The 24,610-nt window shown below is 41.4% G+C and overlaps 1 protein-coding gene across 1 annotated transcript; it reads left to right on the top strand.

The window, feature by feature from the left end:
* Window positions 1–445: 445 nt before the first annotated feature.
* On the top strand, window positions 446–16,193 carry T265_00923 (hypothetical protein; the record flags this gene model as incomplete). Its single annotated transcript, XM_009164818.1, has 2 exons — window positions 446–503; window positions 16,042–16,193. 2 exons carry the CDS (start codon window positions 446–448, stop codon window positions 16,191–16,193), a joined length of 210 nt encoding a protein of 69 aa, XP_009163082.1.
* Window positions 16,194–24,610: the final 8,417 nt, after the last annotated feature.

Below are 24,610 nucleotides of genomic sequence, written 5' to 3' on the forward strand. Positions count from 1 at the left end.
AGCATTTGGTGCTCATATAGACCCAAGGAAATGAGACCGGTAAGTCACCAGCCTGCCTTTTTATCAGAATTGTATTGAAGATGACCCAGAAATTCATCTACCAAGGATAAAGGAACCCCAGTACTGAAGAGCTCAAAACCGCACACAAAACTGTGCGTTCGAAAAAAATAACGGAAGTACAAAACCAAAGGAGGCTGTAGTTTGGATAGGATATGCGTTCAACAGATACAACAAAAGATGAATTGGATAAAACCTGACTAATCGGCCCCCGTAAGACATCTTAATAGCGGACCAGATGTAAGGACATTCACCACGATAAAAAGACGAAAGAGGAAAACCCTGTCACCCAATCAAATTCACCTTATTAAGATCACGATAAAATATAGACCAAGAAAAGGCTAATCAGTCCAGAGAACGGAGGCGATTGAAAATGTAGGGCACTATAATGAACGAACACAATCTAGGAATGGACCATCAAGAAAGACAACCAAAGCCATCAAGAAGTAATCATCTAATTAAACCAGAAAATGCAAGCAGTTCAGAGGAATTGCAAAGCGAATCGGAAAAAACCTTCCAAGACAGGAGAAAGTTTCAAGGCTGGAGCCCATTCACACTGGAAGATTTCGTGCAGTCTTTAAGGAAAAAGATTGCTCATCAACCTCTAGAAAAATCTGTTTCTACGTTCACTGAATCTTTCAGTTTATTTGGGACTTGATACACCTGATATAAAGAGTAGTTATTTATGTATCTGCTTCTATATCCGGAATAGTTGGTTTCTGCAGGCGGGAACCTCTATCCCAATAAGAATTCGACAGTTGTGTAGTGTCTATTTGAAGCTAAACTTGTTATACGCCACTTCTTGTGGAATAAAATTGTAAACTTTCCAGTGAAGAAAACTCCCGCCAAAAGAGACATTCGTCGGTTCTCTGATTACATTCTCGAAACACAGCGTATTACTCAGGTACTCTACAGGCTCCGTTATCCGGAAAGTGAAACGCCAATAATATCATATTGCGTCTCGTTGAATAAGACTTATTCTTTATGAGTCTATGAATGAAACGAAAGTGTCTTATTTGTTACTCTGTTCTTGTTGTAACAATGTTTCCACGTGTAAAGGAGAAAAGCAAATTTATAAGCCAAGAACAGAAGCGACCGATTTTTTTCTTGTATCCAAATCACTCTTGTTCGACGAATCGGCTTCTTTACCCAATGCAGTAATTTTTATCGCTCCCTCCCTCGTCCATATTTAGTAAATCTCAAAAGTACCCACAAGTATAGACGTAATAAACTACTCTAAATATTGTTGACAACTCCTCAACAGCCTACGACCGGTCTGGTCCTTTTTGAAGCCCATCAGGTAGGCGCACTCTCCGGGTTTTCGTCAAACTTATGCTCTACTAGAACCCAAATCGCACAAAATTAGCTAAATACACTCATTTGCATATCAAATTAGCTTGGACGGGAGACTCACCTGAAACGCAGTTGAAGCTCTCATCTATGATGTTTTCAAGCATCTGAATTTGCTGCTCAAGGCCACCCCATGTTTCAGTTGGCACGATATTCGAGATATAGCAATACATGTTTACACGTAATACGCTACTCATGAGATTGCTGAAAACTCTTCAGTAGCCCACGACACGCTTCGCCATTTATCATAAACGAGACATTCAGCTGGGTTCCAGACGAGTCTCCTGTCGAGACCGAACTGATATGCAAATGAGTGTATTTCGCTACTCATAAATAAGTATTTTAAGATGACATATGCCCCACCTACCTGCGGCTGCATTGACTGTACTAATGAGGCTGGACGAAACCGCTCGTGTTTGTGAAGCGTTTGTTTGTCAGGAGCGTCTGGCTCATTTATCTTTTCTTAGAATCAGTTTTTTTTCTTCTGGATGAACTAGGGTTATTTTTAAAACAACATATTTACACACCAGCAGAAGTCTGGAAGAAGCAAAGATGGGGACTAAAATTTCCCCGATGTTTGAAGCTTCCATCTGAGCAGTCATCACTTGAGAATCCACTCAGTCAGCATGTGACCAAGTGATATCGATTCTTTGATTGAAGAATAAGAGATGATATACGCTCTCTACATGCTAGTTAGTCGCACCGCTTTTCATCTGCCCGTGGCCAAACCGTCAAGTTTTCAATCCAATCACCGGGGCGTTGCGGGTTCAAAGCCCTCCGATCATGACGCACATCCCCAATAGGAATGAAAATGCCGCGCAGCACCCGTTTTTTCGGCACAGACTGGCTCCAGTGATAGAACGAAATCTGAATTAAAAATTATCAAATCTCGTCTGCCTACCGTTAATCTGATAGGGGATAAAGGTTGGTAATATCTCATTACACGGGCCATACACAGAAGTACCGATTAGAAGTAACCTTAGAAGCTAAAACCGGACTTCAAGAGAGTACTTTGAAGACGCTCAGTGTCTTTCTGATTAACGGCTTCTGTGTACGGCATTTTGCAGTAGTTTGGCAGTTTGGAGAATAAAAAACAGAATACTTCTGAAACCGTTTCCTCCGTGGCTGAATAAGTAAAACTATCATGCGGCAAATCTTCAATGCTTTGCTTTCCTCTCCCACTTTTCTGGCTTTATTGCTTTCTATTGGTTCGGCTCTCATTTTTCCTAAGAAACCATCAGTGACACAGACAGCCAGGTATTGTCAAATGGGCACATTACTTGCGGTGAACTGTTTCAATGACATGTAGCAGAATTCTTTCATCCATTTTTTATGATCGTGAAAAACCTTTTTCTCAGCGTCGTGATAAACAACTTAAGTCTTTTGTACAACCGTAACACAGGACCTTGATGGCCGGCAGAATGCACTGGACATTTCTATGCACTTACTCCCTGCTTTACACAAGGTTTTCCCGCCCAGTATGTTTTTACTTCCTATCGTTTCGTCTTTCATCCTCATGGTTTGTGACGATATGTCTATGACGGTCATCTAGGCAAGCCGTGGCTTAAAAGCCTAGAACGAGCAACCACGTATTGATGCATAGCCTATCATAGAGGTAAATAAAATATTTACACCGGGATACGGGTGACTGAACTGAGTGAGTAAAATTATTCACAACTGTTATTATTTCAACTGTAAGTAAGCTATAGACTAGCGGTTAATGAATCCTTCTTTCTGTAACTGTATACCTGCCAAAATTGGCATCAGATAGCCAGCAGCCGATTTGCAAAGCTTGTATGCAGAAAAAATATTTCCAGTTTCCTCATATACCTGCCCTTTTGGGATTTGACCGGCCACTTTTTCTCCGATACATGAAAACCAGTATTAGATGGGACGAATCATTTCAGTTTTTTAGCAGTATATTGTCCGACTGGAGATACTGTCGCCTATGTGGGACATGCCTACTAATCCTCAGGCGGATTAAACCAGAACCCGTATCAGGTGCATTTTGATGTAATGTTTATCAACTTCGTTTTATCCGCCACTTCAGCTTGATAACAATGAAAAAATAATCACGGTCCTTTCCTGTCAGTCGTAAGATTGCCCGGAATTCCCAGCAACTTATTGCTCGAAGCTACCAGATCTTATTGCTTACTCTGATGCTCATCAAACTGTCATACACTACGGACCTTCCCCCATGCCTGGAAGCGATGCCACTATCTTCCTTCCGCTCCAAGTTTTGGAAAATAGCTGCGCGTGAATTCATGTTCAGGGGTATTATAGTCCAATACAATCTCCAGTTTTGAGTAATTCGGAAACAGTTCCTCACTGCTTTCACATATGGCCTCCTTTTTAACGACTGGTGTTGCCTTGATTACCCCTCTGCTTTTTCAACAGCTGTGAACGACTTCATAGTGTTTTGCACTTTTCAGAGTTTGATTTATGTGCAGATAAGACCGTGACTGAGCTTACTCTGAGCCAAGGCAGTAGCCTCTTCCCATAGATCAAACAAACCAGACCGAGTCCGTGATTCATCCACTTGCACATTGATTGTTTGGGATACATGCTGCGGAAGCCAATCTTCAGGGCATTTAATGGAGGCACTTTTGACTCTCGGGCGGAGCAGTTATTACCAAACAGCCTAGTCACATTAAAGAGTAGCTTCCGAGTAAACATCTTATTATTTGCTTTTCGGTAAACATAAAAATAGATCGAGCAGCAGTGAACGTCAAGAAATCAGACTTATCGGTTCTCTTAGGTGAATAGTGAATGAATTTTGGGGGAAGGTTTTTGAATTTTCAAGCACATTTCCTGTTCAAACGATTAATGCACTCGTGAGACACTGTGCTGTCATGTGGACGATGCGGATACCCAAGCAATCCAACAGTGTAAGTTTGACAGAACTTGAGGCTTTGCTTAGAGTAAAATTGATGGTGGTGAAAAGATGAGAACGTAGGGTGAAATTCCAGGATGAGTTTGTGGTAACTGCTAATCTGACTTTTACTGAGAAAAAACGATTAGATGATTGACACAGCTATTCTCAACCCCACTTGGGATGTTCTGGAACGAACGAATTCTTCTGATTCAAGGGGCGGTAACTTCTGGCCGAACCAAGTGATACAGAAAACGGTGTCACTTCGTTTATTGTTCATTAACTCTCAAGTAAGATCTGCCACTTATGTGATGATAGCGTGTGCTGAAGATGCACCGCCTTTTGCCTTTCTTCTGAACTTTCATACATAGAATGAACGCTTGGCACAAAAAGAACCAGATGATAGTCATGCAAATGAAACGCTAATCGCATTTTCTGGCACAGCTTGTAAAGAAATCACACCAAAACAGTTGAAAAGTTCAAAACTCTCGTTCACACCTAACCTGAAATGCAGTAACTTTGTGAAGCACAGTTTGCCGACCGTGAAAGAGCACCAAATCATCTCAGCTGTCTGGCATCAGATCACTTTTCTTGTAGTATGTTTACATTGGTCAAAATGTTTGCGCAGCTTGAAGTGCGTTTGCGTTCACTTCGAACCTATTTACCACATTCAAAAATTGCACACATATCTGTTGTTACATCATTTGCCAGGGAAACAGGTCATCAGGGGACATGCCTACTAATCCTCAGGCGGATTAAACCAGAACCCGTATCAGGTGCATTTTGATGTAATGTTTATCAACTTCGTTTTATCCGCCACTTCAGCTTGATAACAATGAAAAAATAATCACGGTCCTTTCCTGTCAGTCGTAAGATTGCCCGGAATTCCCAACAACTTATTGCTCGAAGCTACCAGATCTTATTGCTTACTCTGATGCTCATCAAACTGTCATACACTACGGACCTTCCCCCATGCCTGGAAGCGATGCCACTATCTTCCTTCCGCTCCAAGTTTTGGAAAATAGCTGCGCGTGAATTCATGTTCAGGGGTATTATAGTCCAATACAATCTCCAGTTTTGAGTAATTCGGAAACAGTTCCTCACTGCTTTCACATATGGCCTCCTTTTTAACGACTGGTGTTGCCTTGATTACCCCTCTGCTTTTTCAACAGCTGTGAACGACTTCATAGTGTTTTGCACTTTTCAGAGTTTGATTTATGTGCAGATAAGACCGTGACTGAGCTTAGTCTGAGCCAAGGCAGTAGCCTCTTCCCATAGATCAAACAAACCAGACCGAGTCCGTGATTCATCCACTTGCACATTGATTGTTTGGGATACATGCTGCGGAAGCCAATCTTCAGGGCATTTAATGGAGGCACTTTGGATCCTCGGGCGGAGCAGTTATTACCAAACAGCCTAGTCACATTAAAGAGTAGCTTCCGAGTAAACATCTTATTATTTGCTTTTGGTAAACATAAAAAATAGATCGAGCAGCAGTGAACGTCAAGAAATCAGACTTATCGGTTCTCTTAGGTGAATAGTGAATGAATTTTGGGGGAAGGTTTTTGAATTTTCAAGCACATTTCCTGTTCAAACGATTAATGCACTCGTGAGACACTGTGCTGTCATGTGGACGATGCGGATACCCAAGCAATCCAACAGTGTAAGTTTGACAGAACTTGAGGCTTTGCTTAGAGTAAAATTGATGGTGGTGAAAAGATGAGAACGTAGGGTGAAATTCCAGGATGAGTTTGTGGTAACTGCTAATCTGACTTTTACTGAGAAAAAACGATTAGATGATTGACACAGCTATTCTCAACCCCACTTGGAATGTTCTGGAACGAACGAATTCTTCTGATTCAAGGGGCGGTAACTTCTGGCCGAACCAAGTGATACAGAAAACGGTGTCACTTCGTTTATTGTTCATTAACTCTCAAGTAAGATCTGCCACTTATGTGATGATAGCGTGTGCTGAAGATGCACCGCCTTTTGCCTTTCTTCTGAACTTTCATACATAGAATGAACGCTTGGCACAAAAAGAACCAGATGATAGTCATGCAAATGAAACGCTAATCGCATTTTCTGGCACAGCTTGTAAAGAAATCACACCAAAACAGTTGAAAAGTTCAAAACTCTCGTTCACACCTAACCTGAAATGCAGTAACTTTGTGAAGCACAGTTTGCCGACCGTGAAAGAGCACCAAATCATCTCAGCTGTCTGGCATCAGATCACTTTTCTTGTAGTATGTTTACATTGGTCAAAATGTTTGCGCAGCTTGAAGTGCGTTTGCGTTCACTTCGAACCTATTTACCACATTCAAAAATTGCACACATATCTGTTGTTACATCATTTGCCAGGGAAACAGGTCATCAGTTATCCTAGTCTCCCTATTTGTGATCGTAGAGCAATGTTATTTTTGTAGCAACACAAATGCTATGCAAAATTTGCAGTGGTGCTCCGAATACGGGTAAAACTGGCACTCCGCATACGCTTTACAACTACTTTTTGAGCACTGCTTACGTCATCAAACTGTTTCATAGGCTCGGTTTAATTTGAGTTTAATTTGAGTAGATTACGTCAGACTTCATCTGGTTTCTAGAACGAATTACATTTTGAATCACCGAACTGGAGACTGGGGCACTCCTTGTCTCACAGTTTCAGAGCTAGTGTGCTACCCTTATTTGTATACGTGCAAGTCGGGTTTTTAGGCAGTAAATCAAAGGGAACGGATCAGACTAGGGGCTTCAAATGGCATATGCTGTGTTTTGCAAACGATACTTTGCGCTCTCCTCCAACCAGCCAAGAATCGGCTATGCAAATAAGTTAATGATTCCCATCCCGATCATAATGAACAAACTCGTCTTGTACTTACAAACTTTAAGTCACCATTTTCGAAAAAGTTTGGTGACGATCGGTAGATTTATTGCTGGGCAGTGTTTCGCTTTTCACACAAAAGCGTAGTCAGGCCAAGTGACAAGGTTCCGAGGTTGGTCGAGATTTAAGGCGGAAGGAGAACCAATCAGCCAAGTCGGGCTACATCTCTGTTGGGTGTCGGCCGAGGGATTTTAGTGTGTTAGAGTGGTTGAACAAGTGTTGGGTTGGTATGGGAACCTGCATGTGTTTGGGTCCAGTCTAGGGTCTAGTTCTTCTGGTCCGGTTCATTTGATGGTCCCTGTTGAACATCGTTTTAACCTTCTGTCCGTCTGTGTGGATGAGCTAGTGCTAAGGTAGTTGTGTAAGAGACATGCTTTGTGATTTCCACCCCCACTCTAAGACCGCTTTCCATACGCTAGCCAGCTCCACACCACCGATTCTATTCACGCTGTGATGCTTAGTAATTTCCACCGCCTCGGCTATCAGCCGCTGTGGTGTGAATCGCGATCCCCACTTTAACGTTCTCCAGACCTATTTTAATTCCCGTGCCTAAGACATGTACCGCCATCGCTGAGTCCTTGACCAGCCTCTGGTATTCTTCTGCATTCCTTGGCGGTTTGTTTATCCTACTTTTATGCTCACCAATTCCGGGTTGTGCCCGCAGAACTCGAATAAATTAGTATTGGTAACCTGTGTCAATTCCATTTTACTCATGAGTAGTTTACAGATTTTATGAATTGGACGATTCTGAATAAGAAAAACCTTCGGGAGGTAAAAATATGCCGGGATATGAATAACACCGTGACATCAAGCCATTCATACAGTGGCGACATGCACTGATCGATCAGGCCTGAACCCAGGAAGAGTGTTGCTTTAGGAGTCATAAGATAGTAGTGTAATGGTGATACAACTGGTGGGAGGGGCATGTAAGTAGTATGTTTTCTCGTAAATCCGCTTTGCATCTCTTGAAAAGTGAGATCTATTACGGAATTTGTGGAATCGCCTTGTAGCGTTTGCTTCGATTTGAGCAACAGTCAATGAATATCCAGAAAAGTTCAGAAAGACGCGTTCAAGGAGAAGATGGATATTCAGTTTTTGTAAACAAGATACATATGAGAGTTGTTTCCCTGTCCAATAGTCTTCAAATGTTCAGTTGGTATTTTCTAATGAACAGATACGTTGCGAAGGCCTTCTTCCTTCCAGTAGTATAAGGGAACGCTCTAATTGATTTAGGTTAATTTGCTCTATGAACTAGGCAAGGTGAAATGTGACACTGATATACCAGACGGAACGGTAAGAGGCAACTCGGATCGTGAAAGTCTGGAAAAGGGTGACAGTGCATGGTGAACCAAGCTATTACCAGTTATATTGCGACAAAACTCGTAAGCAAAACATTGGTAGATATAAACGGCTTGGATAGTTGTATCACTTAAATCGGCTTTAAGTAACAAGAATGAATCAAACAGTTCGGATACTTGCACCTTCTGGCTGCAGAATTTTTTGCATGAAAAAGTTGGCCATTTGATAGTTGAGTTGGCATTCGCGGGCCATATGTAACTGATATTCACATCCCTGCTTCGCCTGTGTTGACACCCTTATTATGACTAGCCACTACCAAACAGATGTAGCGACGAGATGGATTTTTGCTCTTGTTGAGGCTCCTAGTCGGTATCTTGCTGAAATTTAATTCTGGGCATCTGGCAAGTGGGACGAGGGACAAAAGTAAGTCTTCTGCTTGAGCCAGCCGACTGATCCGTGGCGTTGAGTAAAAGCGAATCAAATCACTTAAACCGTAACTTGTTTTCCTGTTCAGACGTGCTCACTCAGGCGCGTTCATTATGAAATCGCATGTTAGACGCCGCGTTTTAAAATTCTCATCAGGGAAATTATTTAAGATGATGATGACCACTCTCAGAAAGGATCTGTTTCTTTTCCCGCCCCCAGTTTGGTGCGGACAAAAGAGAAAATGCGAATCATCACACTGTTTAAGAAAGTCAGGAATAAAACAAAGGTTTTGGACAAAGGAACGCTTGTCTTTGAAGCTCCGGGGTAAAAACAGCAAAATGGGAGTTTTGCATGCCTTCTGTAGAATTTATTCAACTGAATGAAACCCCACCCCCGCATGAAGCGAAGCTGCTTACTGCTGGTAAAAGCTGTTATTTGAAGACCACGTTCTGGTCGGCTGGAAAGAAACTGGATGCGCGTACATACAGAAAATCTCGATTGAGTCGCCACCCAAAGAGATATCAGAAATGGAGAGGAAGCGGTCATGTACAGTAACCGAAATTTATTAGACAAAATCGACTTCATCAAAAGTAGTCTCATTTTCGGGTCTCACTGAATTTGACTGAATTACTCTAGGAATAAGACTCTTTTCGTGAGATGCGCACTGCTCATGATTCCCAATAAGGATGAAACAGCTGTACAGTGCTTCTCGGCTTTTCAGCATAGATTAGCTTCACTTAAGTCAATCCTACTGCACTAAATTGAATAAATAATATATTTTGATTGGCCGTCATTTAGGTGCAGACGGCCCATTGAGGATTATGGCAACAGCCAGACTTGACGGATATTCAGTAGCTTTAACTATGTAGCTGATTTAGTGCTTAAATTTCCGCTACTTGCTTGATGGATATTTTTGCAGAGGTGCGGACCTACAGTGTTTGGAAGGCGCACCGCATATGTGTTCGGATCCAGCACACATCTTGAGACAACGCTGTTTGTGTGATAACACTTGACTAGTACCAGTCACTCAGTTCAGTTTATTAGCTATACGCACGGACCCAATTTTAATGATTTTATTGTCCACCGATGGCTACCACCGAAGTAGAAAGTGAGTAGATAATACCGTGTACATATGCGATTGGTGTATAGTGGTGCGCGAAGTGAGGTAGAACACAGAATACACTACACTTAAATTTGACGTCGTCCCGATCATACAGAACGTCGTACTGTAAGATGGCTGCCCGATTACCGAAAGATCGTCAGCGAGTTACGACACACTCAACTGGATCAATGAACGCAGTTTTGCGCGCATTTGTCTAAGTAGTCGACTGTCAGTGATGTTCACTAGACGCAAGCATTTCATCATTCTTTCTATTAGCAACTGGGTTACATTTATGGGTGATTTTCGTGGGTATTTGATGCAAGAATTTGTCTGAATTGTTCATTAATGCCTTGCCTAAGATCAGACTAAATGATAGGCAGGCAGACTATGATGGTATGTTAGTAGTCCACTGATCTTATCCGTCACGCAAGCTAGACTTTCCTGATTCTTCATTCGCATCTTTGCTCAGATTGCTGTCTCATTTGCTCTTTCGCCTAATTATTTTTGGAGGGCCAAGTTGTCGGGCTCGGTAAAACAACTAGCGGCTGCCTTTACAGCCTTTTTAATACTATATATATATATATATTCGTCACGGGATAAATAAGGATTGGAATTATTAACACCGGTATCAACGAGAAAAAATCAACGCTGGACAAACGAGCTTAAAAAGCAACTGTTTTGTCCGGGAGAAATATGGGACATCTGACGGTAGTCCTACTTGGTACCTACGCAATCGGCGCTACCACATCCAATAAACAGGCTCTTAATAGGATATTGGTTTTCTTTCTAGTTCACAAAATGCCCTGTTCTATTGACTTAATGCACAAAAAACGCTTTGACGGCCCACGACCGATTTCATCCTTGTTGGGGCTCATCAGGTAGGCACAGTCCGGAGTTTCCGTCAACCATATGTTCTCGTTCAGCTGTAACACCCTTTTGGTGCCTGGATGCCATGCCACCTGAAGGAAGCACAAAGGCTGAGATACTGCCAGGTTGCCAAGCCTAGGCAGGTGAAGTCGACAGGCAGAGGTCGGATTAGAACCACGGATCTTTCGGTTAGTAAATTCGCGCTCTAGCCACTTGGGTCATCTCGCCCCTGCCATGTGTTCTACGTGAGAACAAATTGTACGGAATCAGCTAAATACACTCATTTGCAAAAAAATTTGGTAATGCGAGAGGCTCACCTGGAACCCAGCTGAATCTTTCTTTTATGATGTTTCTAAGCGACTGAATGTGCCGCACCAGTTCGCCTCAGTTTTCAGTTCGTACGATAATTGAGACCACAAAAGAAAGATCCAGCTGAGTTCCAGGTGAGTGATTAAAACAAGTTTGTTTGCAAATGAGTGTATTTTGCCCTGTCTCAGATCAACCACTACCAGTCCGGCAATGCTGAATTACTAAAACCTTGAGTTCAACATAAATTATGGTGTATACTTATCCAGGTCAGTCGTTTTTCCCTGCCTCTATCAATGCGCATTGAATATGCATTGCATAAACATATACATGTGCATATTACATATGCTTACATAACACTAAATATGCTTCATTGTGGTCTAGAGCTACCTGCAACTGAGAGGTATATGTCTATGCAAGGCATTGAAGTCATGTTCCTGAAGCTTCCCGGCATTAGTGCAAAGTAACTGAACCAGCTGCGCGTGAGCAAGGCGAAGATGACTTTATTAAAAACTTCAAAAAATGTGCCACTAAGTATCCATAGTTCCAACGATTTTCTAAATAAGTCAACAACGAATTCAGACCCCCAATATTTACGTCCTGATATATAATCATGGGTTATGTAAACTGATCCTTGTAGGCTATCTTCTGAGAAGCAACCTGAAGCTTTCGCCGAGCTTGGCGGTTGGATTGCAAACGTTTCATCGCCTATCGAGCTGAAATCGTCAGTGCGGTGTTGAGTGTGTCAACCTCACACTGACGATGTCACCTCGATGAAACGTTTGCAATCCAACCGTCAAGCTCCGCGGACAGACTAACAACCGATCGGCGCACCCGAGCTACCCATATTCCACAACATTGCTACTCTGATTCCCAGTATGGATGGAACAGATGTAAGTGGTGATCGGCTATTCGACGTGGGTCGGTTTCATCTACAGAATTAAATATCAGAACTGCTAACCAAGTGGTAACAATAATTTCACTCACCGCGTTCTAGTAAGAACTTTAACCACACCTCTAATAAAACTTCATATCCAAGCCCACTTCATTGTGAACATCGCCTGCTCCTTGAGAATCGAGGATGAACCATTCTGACAACTCTCAACTGACACTCTCATATCACAAACACTGAAATTCCACAAAACAAGTGTTATTAAAGTGACTAGCAAAGGGACAAAACCACCCCAGTTCTCTCCCTCTCACCACGATTCCCTGTTTCAACATTTGAGAAACATTGTGGATTAAAGAAAAAATTAACGGAAGAGCTGGAAACGAGAATCAAACCGAAAGTGAGAAAGTTGTATGGACTTACTGGAATGTATAAAATGTTCAACATTTATCGACAGAAGGTTGACCAAGCTAATAGGTGCATTTTACACTTTAGCTAACTTACAATGTGAACGGCCCTTCCGATAAATCTACGTCCAGATGAATAATACCGAATAATTTGTGTTTTATAGCATTGTTCCCAATCAAAACTTAGCAAAGGAGATGTAACGATGTTGCTAACGTTTTTCTACTAATTGAACGTCACAAAATGTGCATAGTAAACAATACCCAACAGGAATGAACCATATTCATTTTTTTGGAAAATCAGTTATGTAAAAATAAAAACAACTGTTAAAATTTTAACGTCAAGTTCACGTGGCGAGTCACGCAAACATGATCAGGCCAAGATACGTTGTAACTGAATCGTTCCAATCTTGTGTGAATTTACAACAATATTGAAAATATATGTTGAAAATATATGATATTTGCGGAAGCCTTACCGGTACGTACGCGCTGGGTAGCGTCGAAAAAACTTGTTTTTTATTCGCATTTGACGTTCTTTTGGATTTTCCGATTAAGTCAGTTTATTGAACATGTTAGCGGTTGACGTAGCTTTTGTTGTGCTCCTTTTTTGGTAGGAATTGTTCAGTCAACCAGATTTGACGTAAGCACTTCACATACGAAGTAGATCGCAGGAAGCCTTTAATATGTGATGTGGTCATATGGTACACATTAACTGGTATGTCATTCATAAGAAGACACTTTACGGATATCCAGGCACATCTGACAATTTCCCGGAAAGCAGTAGGTGGACAGGAGGTTGAAAAATCAAGACAATGAAACGTGGTCAGTAGTTGTACAATCCTGTGCTAAGGCTGTGATCTCAAAGCAAGGAATTGATTAATTAGCCTAAACGCACGATCTATCCGACAGGTAACGTGTAGTCTGATTCACCAACGGATGGTCAGTAATAATTGTGGCGAAACCGAATTCTACGAACTTCACCTGCGCTTGTTCAGTAGTCGCAACTGGGCAGTGAACTACAACATTGAATTGGACTTGGGCCGACAGTATAGCTGGGTAGACCGTGGTTCTATAGGAAATTAACAGTAAATCGTGAGGATAATTAAAGAAAGGCTTACGGCTAGATTGAAACATGGGCAGTTAGCAACACAGGATGGCACACGAAGGGCAGTGTGCTATCGGACAAACTACACGGGAAAAATGTTGTTCAGTTCAAAGTGGGACGAAATTTCAACAACAAGCCCGGAAATAAATGTAAGCAAATCGTCGGTAGAAAACCGGTTGAGGTAGAGTCAATTTTGTATAAAATAGAACAGTTCAGTCTTGAAACTTGAGCAGTCGCCGGAAGGGTGGAGAATTAGCCTGAGGACTAGGGAAACAAATAATTACGTCACGTAATTAACAGTAGGTCTGACATAAATCTTCGTTCCGCCCACAAGAGACATTGTTATTCTTCGGTGATCGATATTTAGTGCGATGAATACAAACTTATTTAGTCCTAGCGGGAATGCTTTTTTCTATAATTCTACAATAATGGGACACAGATTCTTCTGAAATTAGTGAAAACATGAATTTTTTTTGCTTCTTTTCAGATAGAGTTAACCTCAGTGTGTTAATACACATGTCGAACAAAGCACGGAATAGATTGTTGGGTGTTGCGCAGCACCAAGTTTGCAGAAGTTTTGCCTTGTATGTATGAGGTACCAAACTTCCACGGTTGTCCCAGTGCGATGGTAATGACCTTAACTGACAACAGCGGTCAACTTTACTAACGGTCGGAATTGACCTGTTTTTGGTGCTTTTTATCTGTCAATGCGTGACAGTATAACCCACGATTGTAATGCATCTAGCCAAGGATTTAACAGACTGTCTAGAGTTAATAATGGGGTGCGCGAGGTGCGTTGGCTCTAACGATTTTTCTCTGCGTATTTAAGGCTCTACAGATGTGGCAAGAGCTTGCCAACATAGTTTTATGCTTTATCGGCAGCTTAGTTGGTACTTTCCGTGATGGAGTAAAACGCCCCTAGTTTCAGCTAATAAGAGGACAGGATTGTCAAAAGACGAAATCGAGGTAAACTGATTCACGGGGCTCGGGGCATAACTCGATTCCTGCGCAACCCCACTACGTGAGTAATCCAGTAATTTTGTTATCCCGAACTTTGGCGATCAGTGACGATACCATGTTGTGTGATCGACCGTAATTTTGAGTACGCAGCGCGAAATAACCCTGACTGAACAAGAACATGCCTCGATTTTGTTGGTGTTGATGACACAAAAGCGTCCAAGATTGTGATTAAAACTTCATAATCCTTGGAAAAAATACCTATGAGGAAATTTTAATTATCACAAAGAACTTATCGAAGGGTTGGGTCACATTCCTGGAATTAATTTCTCATCAAAAAATTTTCTCGACAGGAAGTACAGCTATACCTGGGAATTGCCGGGCAAACCAACAGAAATAGGCATTCAAGTTCGTTTTATTGGAGGCAAATAAACCTGCCAAATGAATTTTGATAGTGTTTGACAATGAAAACTTTTATTAAAACATCACATTTGCTTTTGAAATTTCAGTGTGTTGTTATGCCGATCAACTAACAAAGAAAAGCCAAACACCTCAGAGTGCGACCATTCAGTGCGTCACACCAGTAAACAATATTGCAATAATTATATCTGACAAGATGGTGCGTGTCCAAAGCTACTCCGACTAGAAATCCCTGGGTAAAAGAAAATTAAGCTTATCTGTTGCTTTAGGCACCTCAAAGCTCCTCACAATGTCAACAAAAGCATTTAACTCGGAAGAAGGAGAAAAAGTTAAAGGATTCGAGAATTCCATCCGAAAAACCGTTACTCGAAGGGTCAGTCAATACGTGACCAAGTGATATGGATTCGCTGATCAATGGATAAATCTGGCTATATCCTAAGTGCCGGGTACTCTGTTGATTAGCCACTCGCGACCTGTTCGAACAATTAACCGGAAGGTCGCGTCTTCGTAACTCACTGGCTACCAGTGAGATAATGATCCCCAGCAGGGTGGAAACCGCTAAACAGTGACTCTTGGCTTTACTTGACCTAACTTACTGGAGGGAAGCTAGGTGAAACTACCCTAAAAACTGCTTGTTTTAGAAGAATTCGTTGGAGGTTGTGGTAAACGCTATCTCGAAAACGAAATGGTTTGAATGGCTGGAGGGATACACTACGACTAAAGTGTTTCGCGTATTGTGAGTGAAGGGACATTTGTCTGGTTGTTTAGTTACGCACTGGGTTGCACTAACGCATTTGACAATACAGCCTTGCAACAGCCTTAGTAGTGTACGTCTCAGAATACTAACTACTTAGGTTAAGGTCATTCAAAAGGTTTCCGCATGCCACATTTTTGGCTATTTTGTTTATTGTAATTAAGTAATGGATGAATGCCATTTTCAACCGGCCTACAGTTTTCACTTACACCTCTATTCTAGTTTAACTAAGAGAATCCAGTCAAAGTTACAAAACGTTCCATCGAAATTCCTAAACTCTTACAGTTTTTTAATTGGCAGAAATGCAAATCACCTTTTGGCAACCTTCTACTTTTGGGTGTTTTTTTTACATTTGTAGGCCCGACGGAACGAGCTTGGGTGTCTCCTGTCAGAAGTCTGACCGGTTACTGTCGGACAGTCAAGTTTCATCGCCTCGACTATTTACGCTTGATTGGTGAAGCGACAACTGCTCGTAAGAACAGAGATACAGTTGGTTCCGGAATCTTTTGACAATCCGCGTTCAAACGACCCATAAATCACGAACAATTCCTAATTCACAAGGATAGTGCCGCCTTTAAAAAAATGCACTTTACAATTTCCATAGACATACATACATACATACATACATACATACATACATACATACATACATACATACATACATACATACATACATACATACATACATACATACATACATACATACATACATACATACATACATACATACATACATACATACATACATACATACATACATACATACATACATACATACATACATACATACATACATACATACATACATACATACATACATACATACATACATACATACATACATACATACATACATACATACATACATACATACATACATACATACATACATACATACATACATACATACATACATACATACATACATACATACATACATACATACATACATACATACATACATACATACATACATACATACATACATACATACATACATACATACATACATACATACATACATACATACATACATACATACATACATACATACATACATACATACATACATACATACATACATACATACATACATACATACATACATACATACATACATACATACATACATACATACATACATACATACATACATACATACATACATACATACATACATACATACATACATACATACATACATACATACATACATACATACATACATACATACATACATACATACATACATACATACATACATACATACATACATACATACATACATACATACATACATACATACATACATACATACATACATACATACATACATACATACATACATACATACATACATACATACATACATACATACATACATACATACATACATACATACATACATACATACATACATACATACATACATACATACATACATACATACATACATACATACATACATACATACATACATACATACATACATNAGATAGATAGATAGATAGATAGATAGATAGATAGAGAGAGAGAGAGAGAGAGAGAGAGAGAGATACTCCCCCGAAATATTTGAATTGCAGTTTCAGTCATTATTCCAAACTGCCTTTTTTGAGAATTTGGCGATCATTCCGACAGCCGACGTATGATAGTTTTTTACGACCAGCAATGAATAAATAAGTTATTATCTCGGCTGATTGGCAGTTTGCTTATCCCGTAAGTAGTGAGTGGTTTTCTTGTTTTTCAGCGTAGATCGGCTTCAGTTACGGGACAGAATATCCATAGAAAAGAACAAATCAGCACTTGCAAACTGCAAACCCGAGTTGTTTCGCGTAGACATCAATATCAGCTTGTTTTAAATTGTAGTAAGTGTTTCAGGTCTTCTTGGGGGTCGACACAAGTCGAGTGCCATCCTATCCCTAAACGTTGATTAGTTCTCATGCTGTGGCCTATTGTATCCGACTCGTTCTGGCCAAAGTCAGACGATTTAGACAGGAAAACTAGAAAGCCCAAGTAGTAGTCCACTGGAACTCTGAACAGTATGCAAACGTCACATGGAACTGGAACAATGGAACAAAGCAACGTGAGTGCATCAGAAACAACAAAACCGTATTGATCTGGGAAGTGCTGTTGACCGATTAGAACCAATCCTATTAGTGGAACAAGAAAGCAGTTTGTTTCGGGGCCAAACATCGTTCTTTGGACCTGCTAGACGCTCGAAGTCCTCTTGCTGCGGCTAATGTCAATACTGTCCTCTCTTCGTCCTTAGGAAACCAAACCTTCTTCCCTCAAGTGTATGAGTACACTGATTCCAAGATTTCTGGATTGATTGATGGAAAAAACATAAGAACAGAAGGCTTCTTTAGGACTCTCCGTCCAGATCATCGTGAATGGGTTTTGTCAGGTGGAAAATGATTGGAATCAGAAATTAACGAAGGGACAGGCGTGGTTCTGTGCAGTCAAACTTCGAGAAGCTGTTTCAGTGGTCGGAAAGATGGTCACTTGTGAGGGTTAATGTCCGCGTCATCTGGTTAGACAATGGTATAGTGCTTTTAAGGCCCATCGCGAATATGAACTGATCGCTTTTTCTGTTGACGCACAATTATTTGTGCAATTGACAAGTCTGATTTGGTCTCATCCAACAAAACCCGGTGGTATCCCCAACAGAGCAACAGCGGAGTTTTACTTTAGTATATGGGACTGGCGGCAGACATCATGCATATTTTTTAGTTCCGTAAAGTACACTTTCAGTTGCCCGATCGTCACTTCTACTCGGGGTAATTTCACAATCCCCACAACAGATTTTGTACACGAAGTCGGTTCGAATAATTGGATTGATGTGGTCTTTGGACTGCCACTTAAGTCTGTGTGTAAGTTATATCCCGGTGGAAAAAGTACTAATTCGCCGGGAAGTTTATTGTCTATAGGTGATCGGGACAGTCTGTTACGCCTACAACTGATCGGACAACTTTTCAGTGAAGGATAACACATTGATGCTCCCGAGCTGCCCAACAGTGACATCACTAAACACGGCAGCTTTGGATACCTAATCAGAACATATCATTTCATGCCTGCTTATCAATGAACTTACAGGCGGCGACAAGAAAAGAACTTCGTATACCATGTAAATTGAGTTGAACAAATCGAGCTTTAACATGACAAAGTTAAAGGCTCAGGGGGATGCTTGCGCTTTGCACTTCATGCGCAGACATTAAACCGTGTTCAGAAAATGTAGAAAGTCACCTGAGACCTCCCACTGCAAGGTGTCATCGACATAACGTAGGGGGAGTAGCAATTTATCCACCATTTGCTCTCCTTCGTTTTAGAAGAAATGGTTGCTACAAAGTGTAAAAGTGGAGAATTCATGCTCGCACAGTCTGTCTCTCTGTCTGTTTAAAAGTACAGGAAGTTGAACGTGGACGAAGCCCTATTTCTGACATGGTTTTCATAGCCATTAGTGTTAGTGTGAGTACGCATCTCACGATACCCGCGACCTTTTGAAACGGACGCTTAACCTTTTGGCCATGAGCGGCTGATCAGCGGTGTGATTAGCTCTCGCCTGGACAGAACATGGAGCCACTCATTCCTCAGTAGCGGGAACTGTATCACGTGACTCCCAGTTGCCTGGATCCTAGAATAACCACTTCTCAGAAGGAATTTTCACACATCCAGTGAAAGATTGTTTCCTCTGAGTTGCTTATTGCTCTGTGGTGATGTGAGGGTCTTTCTCCACCATGATGAATCCGGCCTCAAATCTCAAACTCACTCTCGTTCATAATTCTCTCGGCCTCATATGGCGATTTTTGTCTAAGCCTGTTAACGAAATTGGAAAAAGCTCCACAGTGGATTCGCAGATATTTTTGAGGCAACCACTTCAGTGGATGTGGTTGTATAATCCAGGACTGGTCTGTTTGGGGACCCGTTCTTTGTCAACTTTGCTGGGCCCTAAAATCTGGAAGCATTGTAGCTACCAGGATTCAAGAAGAACTGGTTGGGCTTCACGATGATTGGGTTTGTATAAACTATCGTTGGAATGTTGAAGAAACTTATTTCCGTAGCTTGCCTCGTCAACAAAGACGGTAGCATTCCGACTTTGGAATTTAATCGGATCTTTTGCTTTTCAGCTTTCGTTTGCACGATATTTTGATGTTGCCAGTTCTGAATCTGGCTCCATCTGCAGACTCGGCAGGTATTTTACTTGGAATTGCGCAGGATTTTCAGGAGAACACCCTGAAGTCTGAGCAGTTTTCTTAGGGTGCTAGAGTTTAATCCTTTCTGAGGCAACTGGACCTCGGATTAGCTCACAGTCTCCGAGAAACAGCTTTAGATAACAACGTCCATTGCAAGTTAAGCTGTTGAGAATAAATAGTGATTGACAGGGTATTCAGAACAAACTTTCAAGCTATTTCTTCCAACGTGTTTCAACACCAGGGAGTATTCCGTTGCCTATGAGAAAAACAGTGTGCAAGTGGTCTAAAAAGCTTACTTTTGCCATGAATGTTGAGTTCAGTCTTTTCTGCGGGCTGGTTAAACGTGGACTCTAAGGTCTCACCAGCCAACCTCTGTTGTTGAAGTTACCTAACCGCTTGGAACCGTTTTTAATGAGGGTTTCATTAGTTGTTTTGGTGATGAACATAGGTGGAAAAAGCAGGTAGAAATTAGCGAACGCCAAATCAGTCGGCTACTTACATCCAAAAATAAGATACAAACGTTGCATTGTTGGTGTTCCGCACGGCTTGTACTAGATACGACTGTCCGCCGCACTGGTTTTTCCTCCAAAGGAGAATCTTCTTGCAGTGCATTCCACAGTACCATCTTTGTCAACTCTGAGACACAAACTGATTTAGTGGAAATACGTCTGGGTTAGCGCAGAAAATCTTCCGTTCTCAGAAAGTCAAACGTTTGAACCAAACTTCAACTCCCAAATTGCAGTTGTTATTTCTGTTGGTTTTTTAAATCCAACTCTAAAGGTAAGTCCTATCAGACATTTTCTTTTCGAAGGTTCAGTCTACAGAAGACCCTAACTGGGAATGACAATTTGTGGTTTTAGAAGAAGCGCGATCTCCCACAAGTTCTAAGCAGCTTATGGATAACTGGTCAGGCGCAGCAAATCGCCCGATAAGCAAGCTCGGAGTCACGCTGTAAATCTAACCACCAGGTGGTCACCGACCTCAGTAGCGCTCACAGAAGATAAGAACCCGCTGTTTTTCTTCAAGTACAAAGTGACTCATAAGGCTGATAAAAAATCCTTGTCTGCCGTTGATTGGCTGCCTCCTGCCTGGACGTCATCGGGTAAAACTAGTCCCCGAATCCCCATCAACGGCACTTCCAACCCGAACATCGTTTTGTACGTATGATGTGAAACGAAATTACTTGCAAATGAACGCTGTGGTGACAATATTCTCGACGGCATTCCATGCTTTATGCTATTCTTCAGTTGATTAGAGACTGGTTTGTGTTCCCTTTTGAACGATATTCAAGGTATGGAAGTAGTTTACTCTCGAAAAAGCCGGCCGTCAATCTTATGAGTAGTCATGCGGAGGAAAATACTTCGATACCACTATTATTTTCTAAATGACTTATGAAGCAAATTCAGTTTAAAAACGTCACGGAAAACGCAGTGAAATTTCGCTTACCACTACTCATTTAATCTGCACATTTGCACATCACCATATGCGTACTATTCGGTGAATTTTGGGGAACTGGTCTTCCCATTGATGTCGGAGAACACAGATTCTCTTTGTGAGCCATCCAGAGTTTTCATCAACCATATATGTATGGTCTCACGCGCAGTCAACAACCACATATGTGCTCGAAACCTGTAAGGATATCCTACTCACTTTCATACATATAACTAAATACCAATAGCAAGCTGTCTATGTGTACCGTCTGTGGATATAACCAACCACAGCAGTTGGTAATAAAATGGCCATGCAGTACTTTGAAGGAACAAAAGTGGTATAAAAAACGTGATTAAGCCAGGAGTTTTGAGTGACTATCTTGAAGCAGGATTGAGTGTCATGAAAATCGCAAACGAAGAGTGAGCCACCAGTTGGTCAGGTGCTTGTTGGGGTGTTCTCCAAACTTGGCTTTTGACTTGATCCAGCTGAGTTGGGATATTTCTTGCCTGAAAGTAAATCACTCATACCGCCAAAGTCCCATTCGTCTTACGCTAACAACTTGAAGCAAAGTTGTGTCAACCTCCTAGGGAGTTCTAAGGTTATTTTCGGTGATAACGCATTTCAACGGGAATAAGACGGCAACGGGGTTTTCCTCGAATTTTCAGCATATGGTGACTTATAAGTTGGTATCTTAGACAAAAAGCCAAGAGTTCCCTGCCACCTATAAATTATAATCAATCATTTTCCAAACAAGATGACTAATTATCGAGATAATGCGGAAAGCACTTCCAATGATCTAAAAATCTTGCGACATTTCTCTTTCGTTTTCTTTTCTAATATAACAGCACTCAGCATTTGTGAAGCTGAAACTCAATTCTGCGCAGAGTGTGATCACTTTCAAAATGAAACACGGGCTTGTGTTTTGTAAAACTTGGGTGTATTAACAGTTTACCTCAGGTCGGAAAGTCTGAAAGAAATTTTACCGTGAGAGCCGACAGCTGGAAGACGATGACAACATTACTTGCTTCAACTTTGCGCTTCCGTCAAAAATTCTTACCACGACCTTTGGTGGCACCTGCGGGCTGTTTTGCGTCATCCGCACGTGCTAAAATTCACAGCGCAGTGAAGGACAGGTTGTAAATCTCATCGCTTTTTTGCCAACCTAGCTGTAAGATATTTTGACAGATAAACATAATGTACCAACTGGAAACATATGCTCTATTTGCGCCATCTACGGCGTGTGCAACAGTAGTTCACAACTGGGTAGAACACTCCACGGAGCACCAGTAAAATAGTTTGGGCCAATACCTTGGTTATGTGAATCACTATAGTACAGAGTGTCTCATAATAGACGCAGAATTTAATTGGGTAAATAAAAGTAGTCAATTAGAGAAAGTGCGCCACCACTGCACTTCGTGGTTACAAAACCAAACATGGTCACATCAAAGATCCTTTTACCGTGTCGATCATTACACGCTTGATTGCGAAATTTAAGTCCACCGGATCTGTATTGAATTTCCCTGAGAAAGTATCTGAGTGATGAAAGAGCGCCCATTGCACAGAATGCCGTTGAGCAACTTCAGTCCCAGAGCACCATGGCATCTTCGTCAATAACGCAGGTGTCTGATGTCTCAGTTGACCGACATTCCCCGCACCAGCGTGCATCGTATTGGGCGACGCCACCTTCATCTCTACCAGTATCATTTCACTTTATTACAAAAATCACGGAAGAAGACAAACAGTAACGTGTTACGTCCAATGACTGGCTGCTGGACAACGAAGAAATCGTTCTCAACATTTCATGCAGCGACGACGCATGTTATCCGGCAACTCGAGCAGCACAAGAAGTCATCGACCGTCTTTCAACAAGATGGAGCTTTACTCCACTAGTCAAATCAAGTGAGGATTTACCCCCGAGAGCAATTTTCTGATGAGAGAGTCATTGCTCGTGAATTTCCAAACTTTTGGCCTGCAAGGTCAACCGGTCTCACACCTCTGGATTACTGGTTCTGGGGAATGATTGAGGCTCACGTATATCATAAAAATAAACCGAAGAATTTAGTGGAGTTAAGAGCAAGGATTGAAGAGGAGTGTGCACGAGTGACGCTTGAAGAAGTTAAACATCCTGTGTCCCAAATCTCATACCGCCTCCAACTTGTTATAGAAGAAAGGGGTGGTTTTTTCAACATCTTTTGTAATGCCAGGTTGTTTACAGTAAAACTCCTTAATGCATGTATGTTTACATAAAAAATAATAAATTTTTAAATCATTAAAGTTTCAGTATGAATATTATTTTTTGCGTCTATTATGAGACATCCTGTATTTGCTGATATTCTGCACATTCCTCACGATTTGTGTCCCCAGTATTACTTTTGGCTGACTGGCCTTATCTGTCTTCGATGCCAAGTATACAATCAGAATTTGTGTGGAGATGTACCTCGAATGTACTTCATGAAATGCCATGAGGATTAGCCCACATGTTTTTCTTGGAACAACCGGATAAATTTCTTTATGGATTACTAATGGGTCATTCTACGCTTTCACTGCAATTTCCCTGGGATTACGCAGTCGCCCATGTGTGTTTTTCGAACGTGTTTATAGTTTTAAACGTTCCGTTGATAGTTTGGTGACACTTCTCGGTTCACCAACACTTTTCCATCCTACTCAATCTAACCTTGGTCTATCCCAGTCGAATTCAGCTCACTTTTTCCCTAAGAAAAATTAAGTTTGCAGTTTCTGCAGGTTACCGAGTGCGCTAGCGGCAAGACTAACTCACAGTAAGATTCCAACATTTTTGTATGCCCCAAGATGAGTAGTACGTTCCTAGGGGATTAGGAAGTTTTTATGACGGCTGACTTCATTGGCCTTAACGAGTGAGGACGGTGTAGAACCTGTTTTTGCCAGAAATTTTGCTGCTGTCGGCTATAGGGTTTAGAACTTACTGTCATCTAAATCACATGGTTCAGTCGAACATTCTGGTTGTGTTACCAAGCTGCCCTTCTCAAATTAAGTTCATATCGCAGCCAGACAACGGAGGATAAAGTGTAAAGCGAACTCCACATTATCGAGCATAACAGCCCTAGAATCCGAACTGCTGTTGAGTAAGAGAGTGAGTAATGGTATTGCTTACGATACTGACTATATTTCCTTTATTTCTGGTGAGTCGTTAATTAGACGACAGCTCAAAAGTACCGCACCTTACAAAGACAACGGGGTGATGTTCCATCTCCGTTGAATCCACCCATAAACAAAACAGCTGGGTCGAAAAAAGTCAAGGTTGTACGCATTACCCGTTGGTTAGTTTAT

Source organism: Opisthorchis viverrini, assembly GCF_000715545.1.
Source record: "Opisthorchis viverrini unplaced genomic scaffold opera_v5_9, whole genome shotgun sequence".
Classification (NCBI taxonomy): Eukaryota; Metazoa; Platyhelminthes; class Trematoda; order Opisthorchiida; family Opisthorchiidae; genus Opisthorchis; species Opisthorchis viverrini.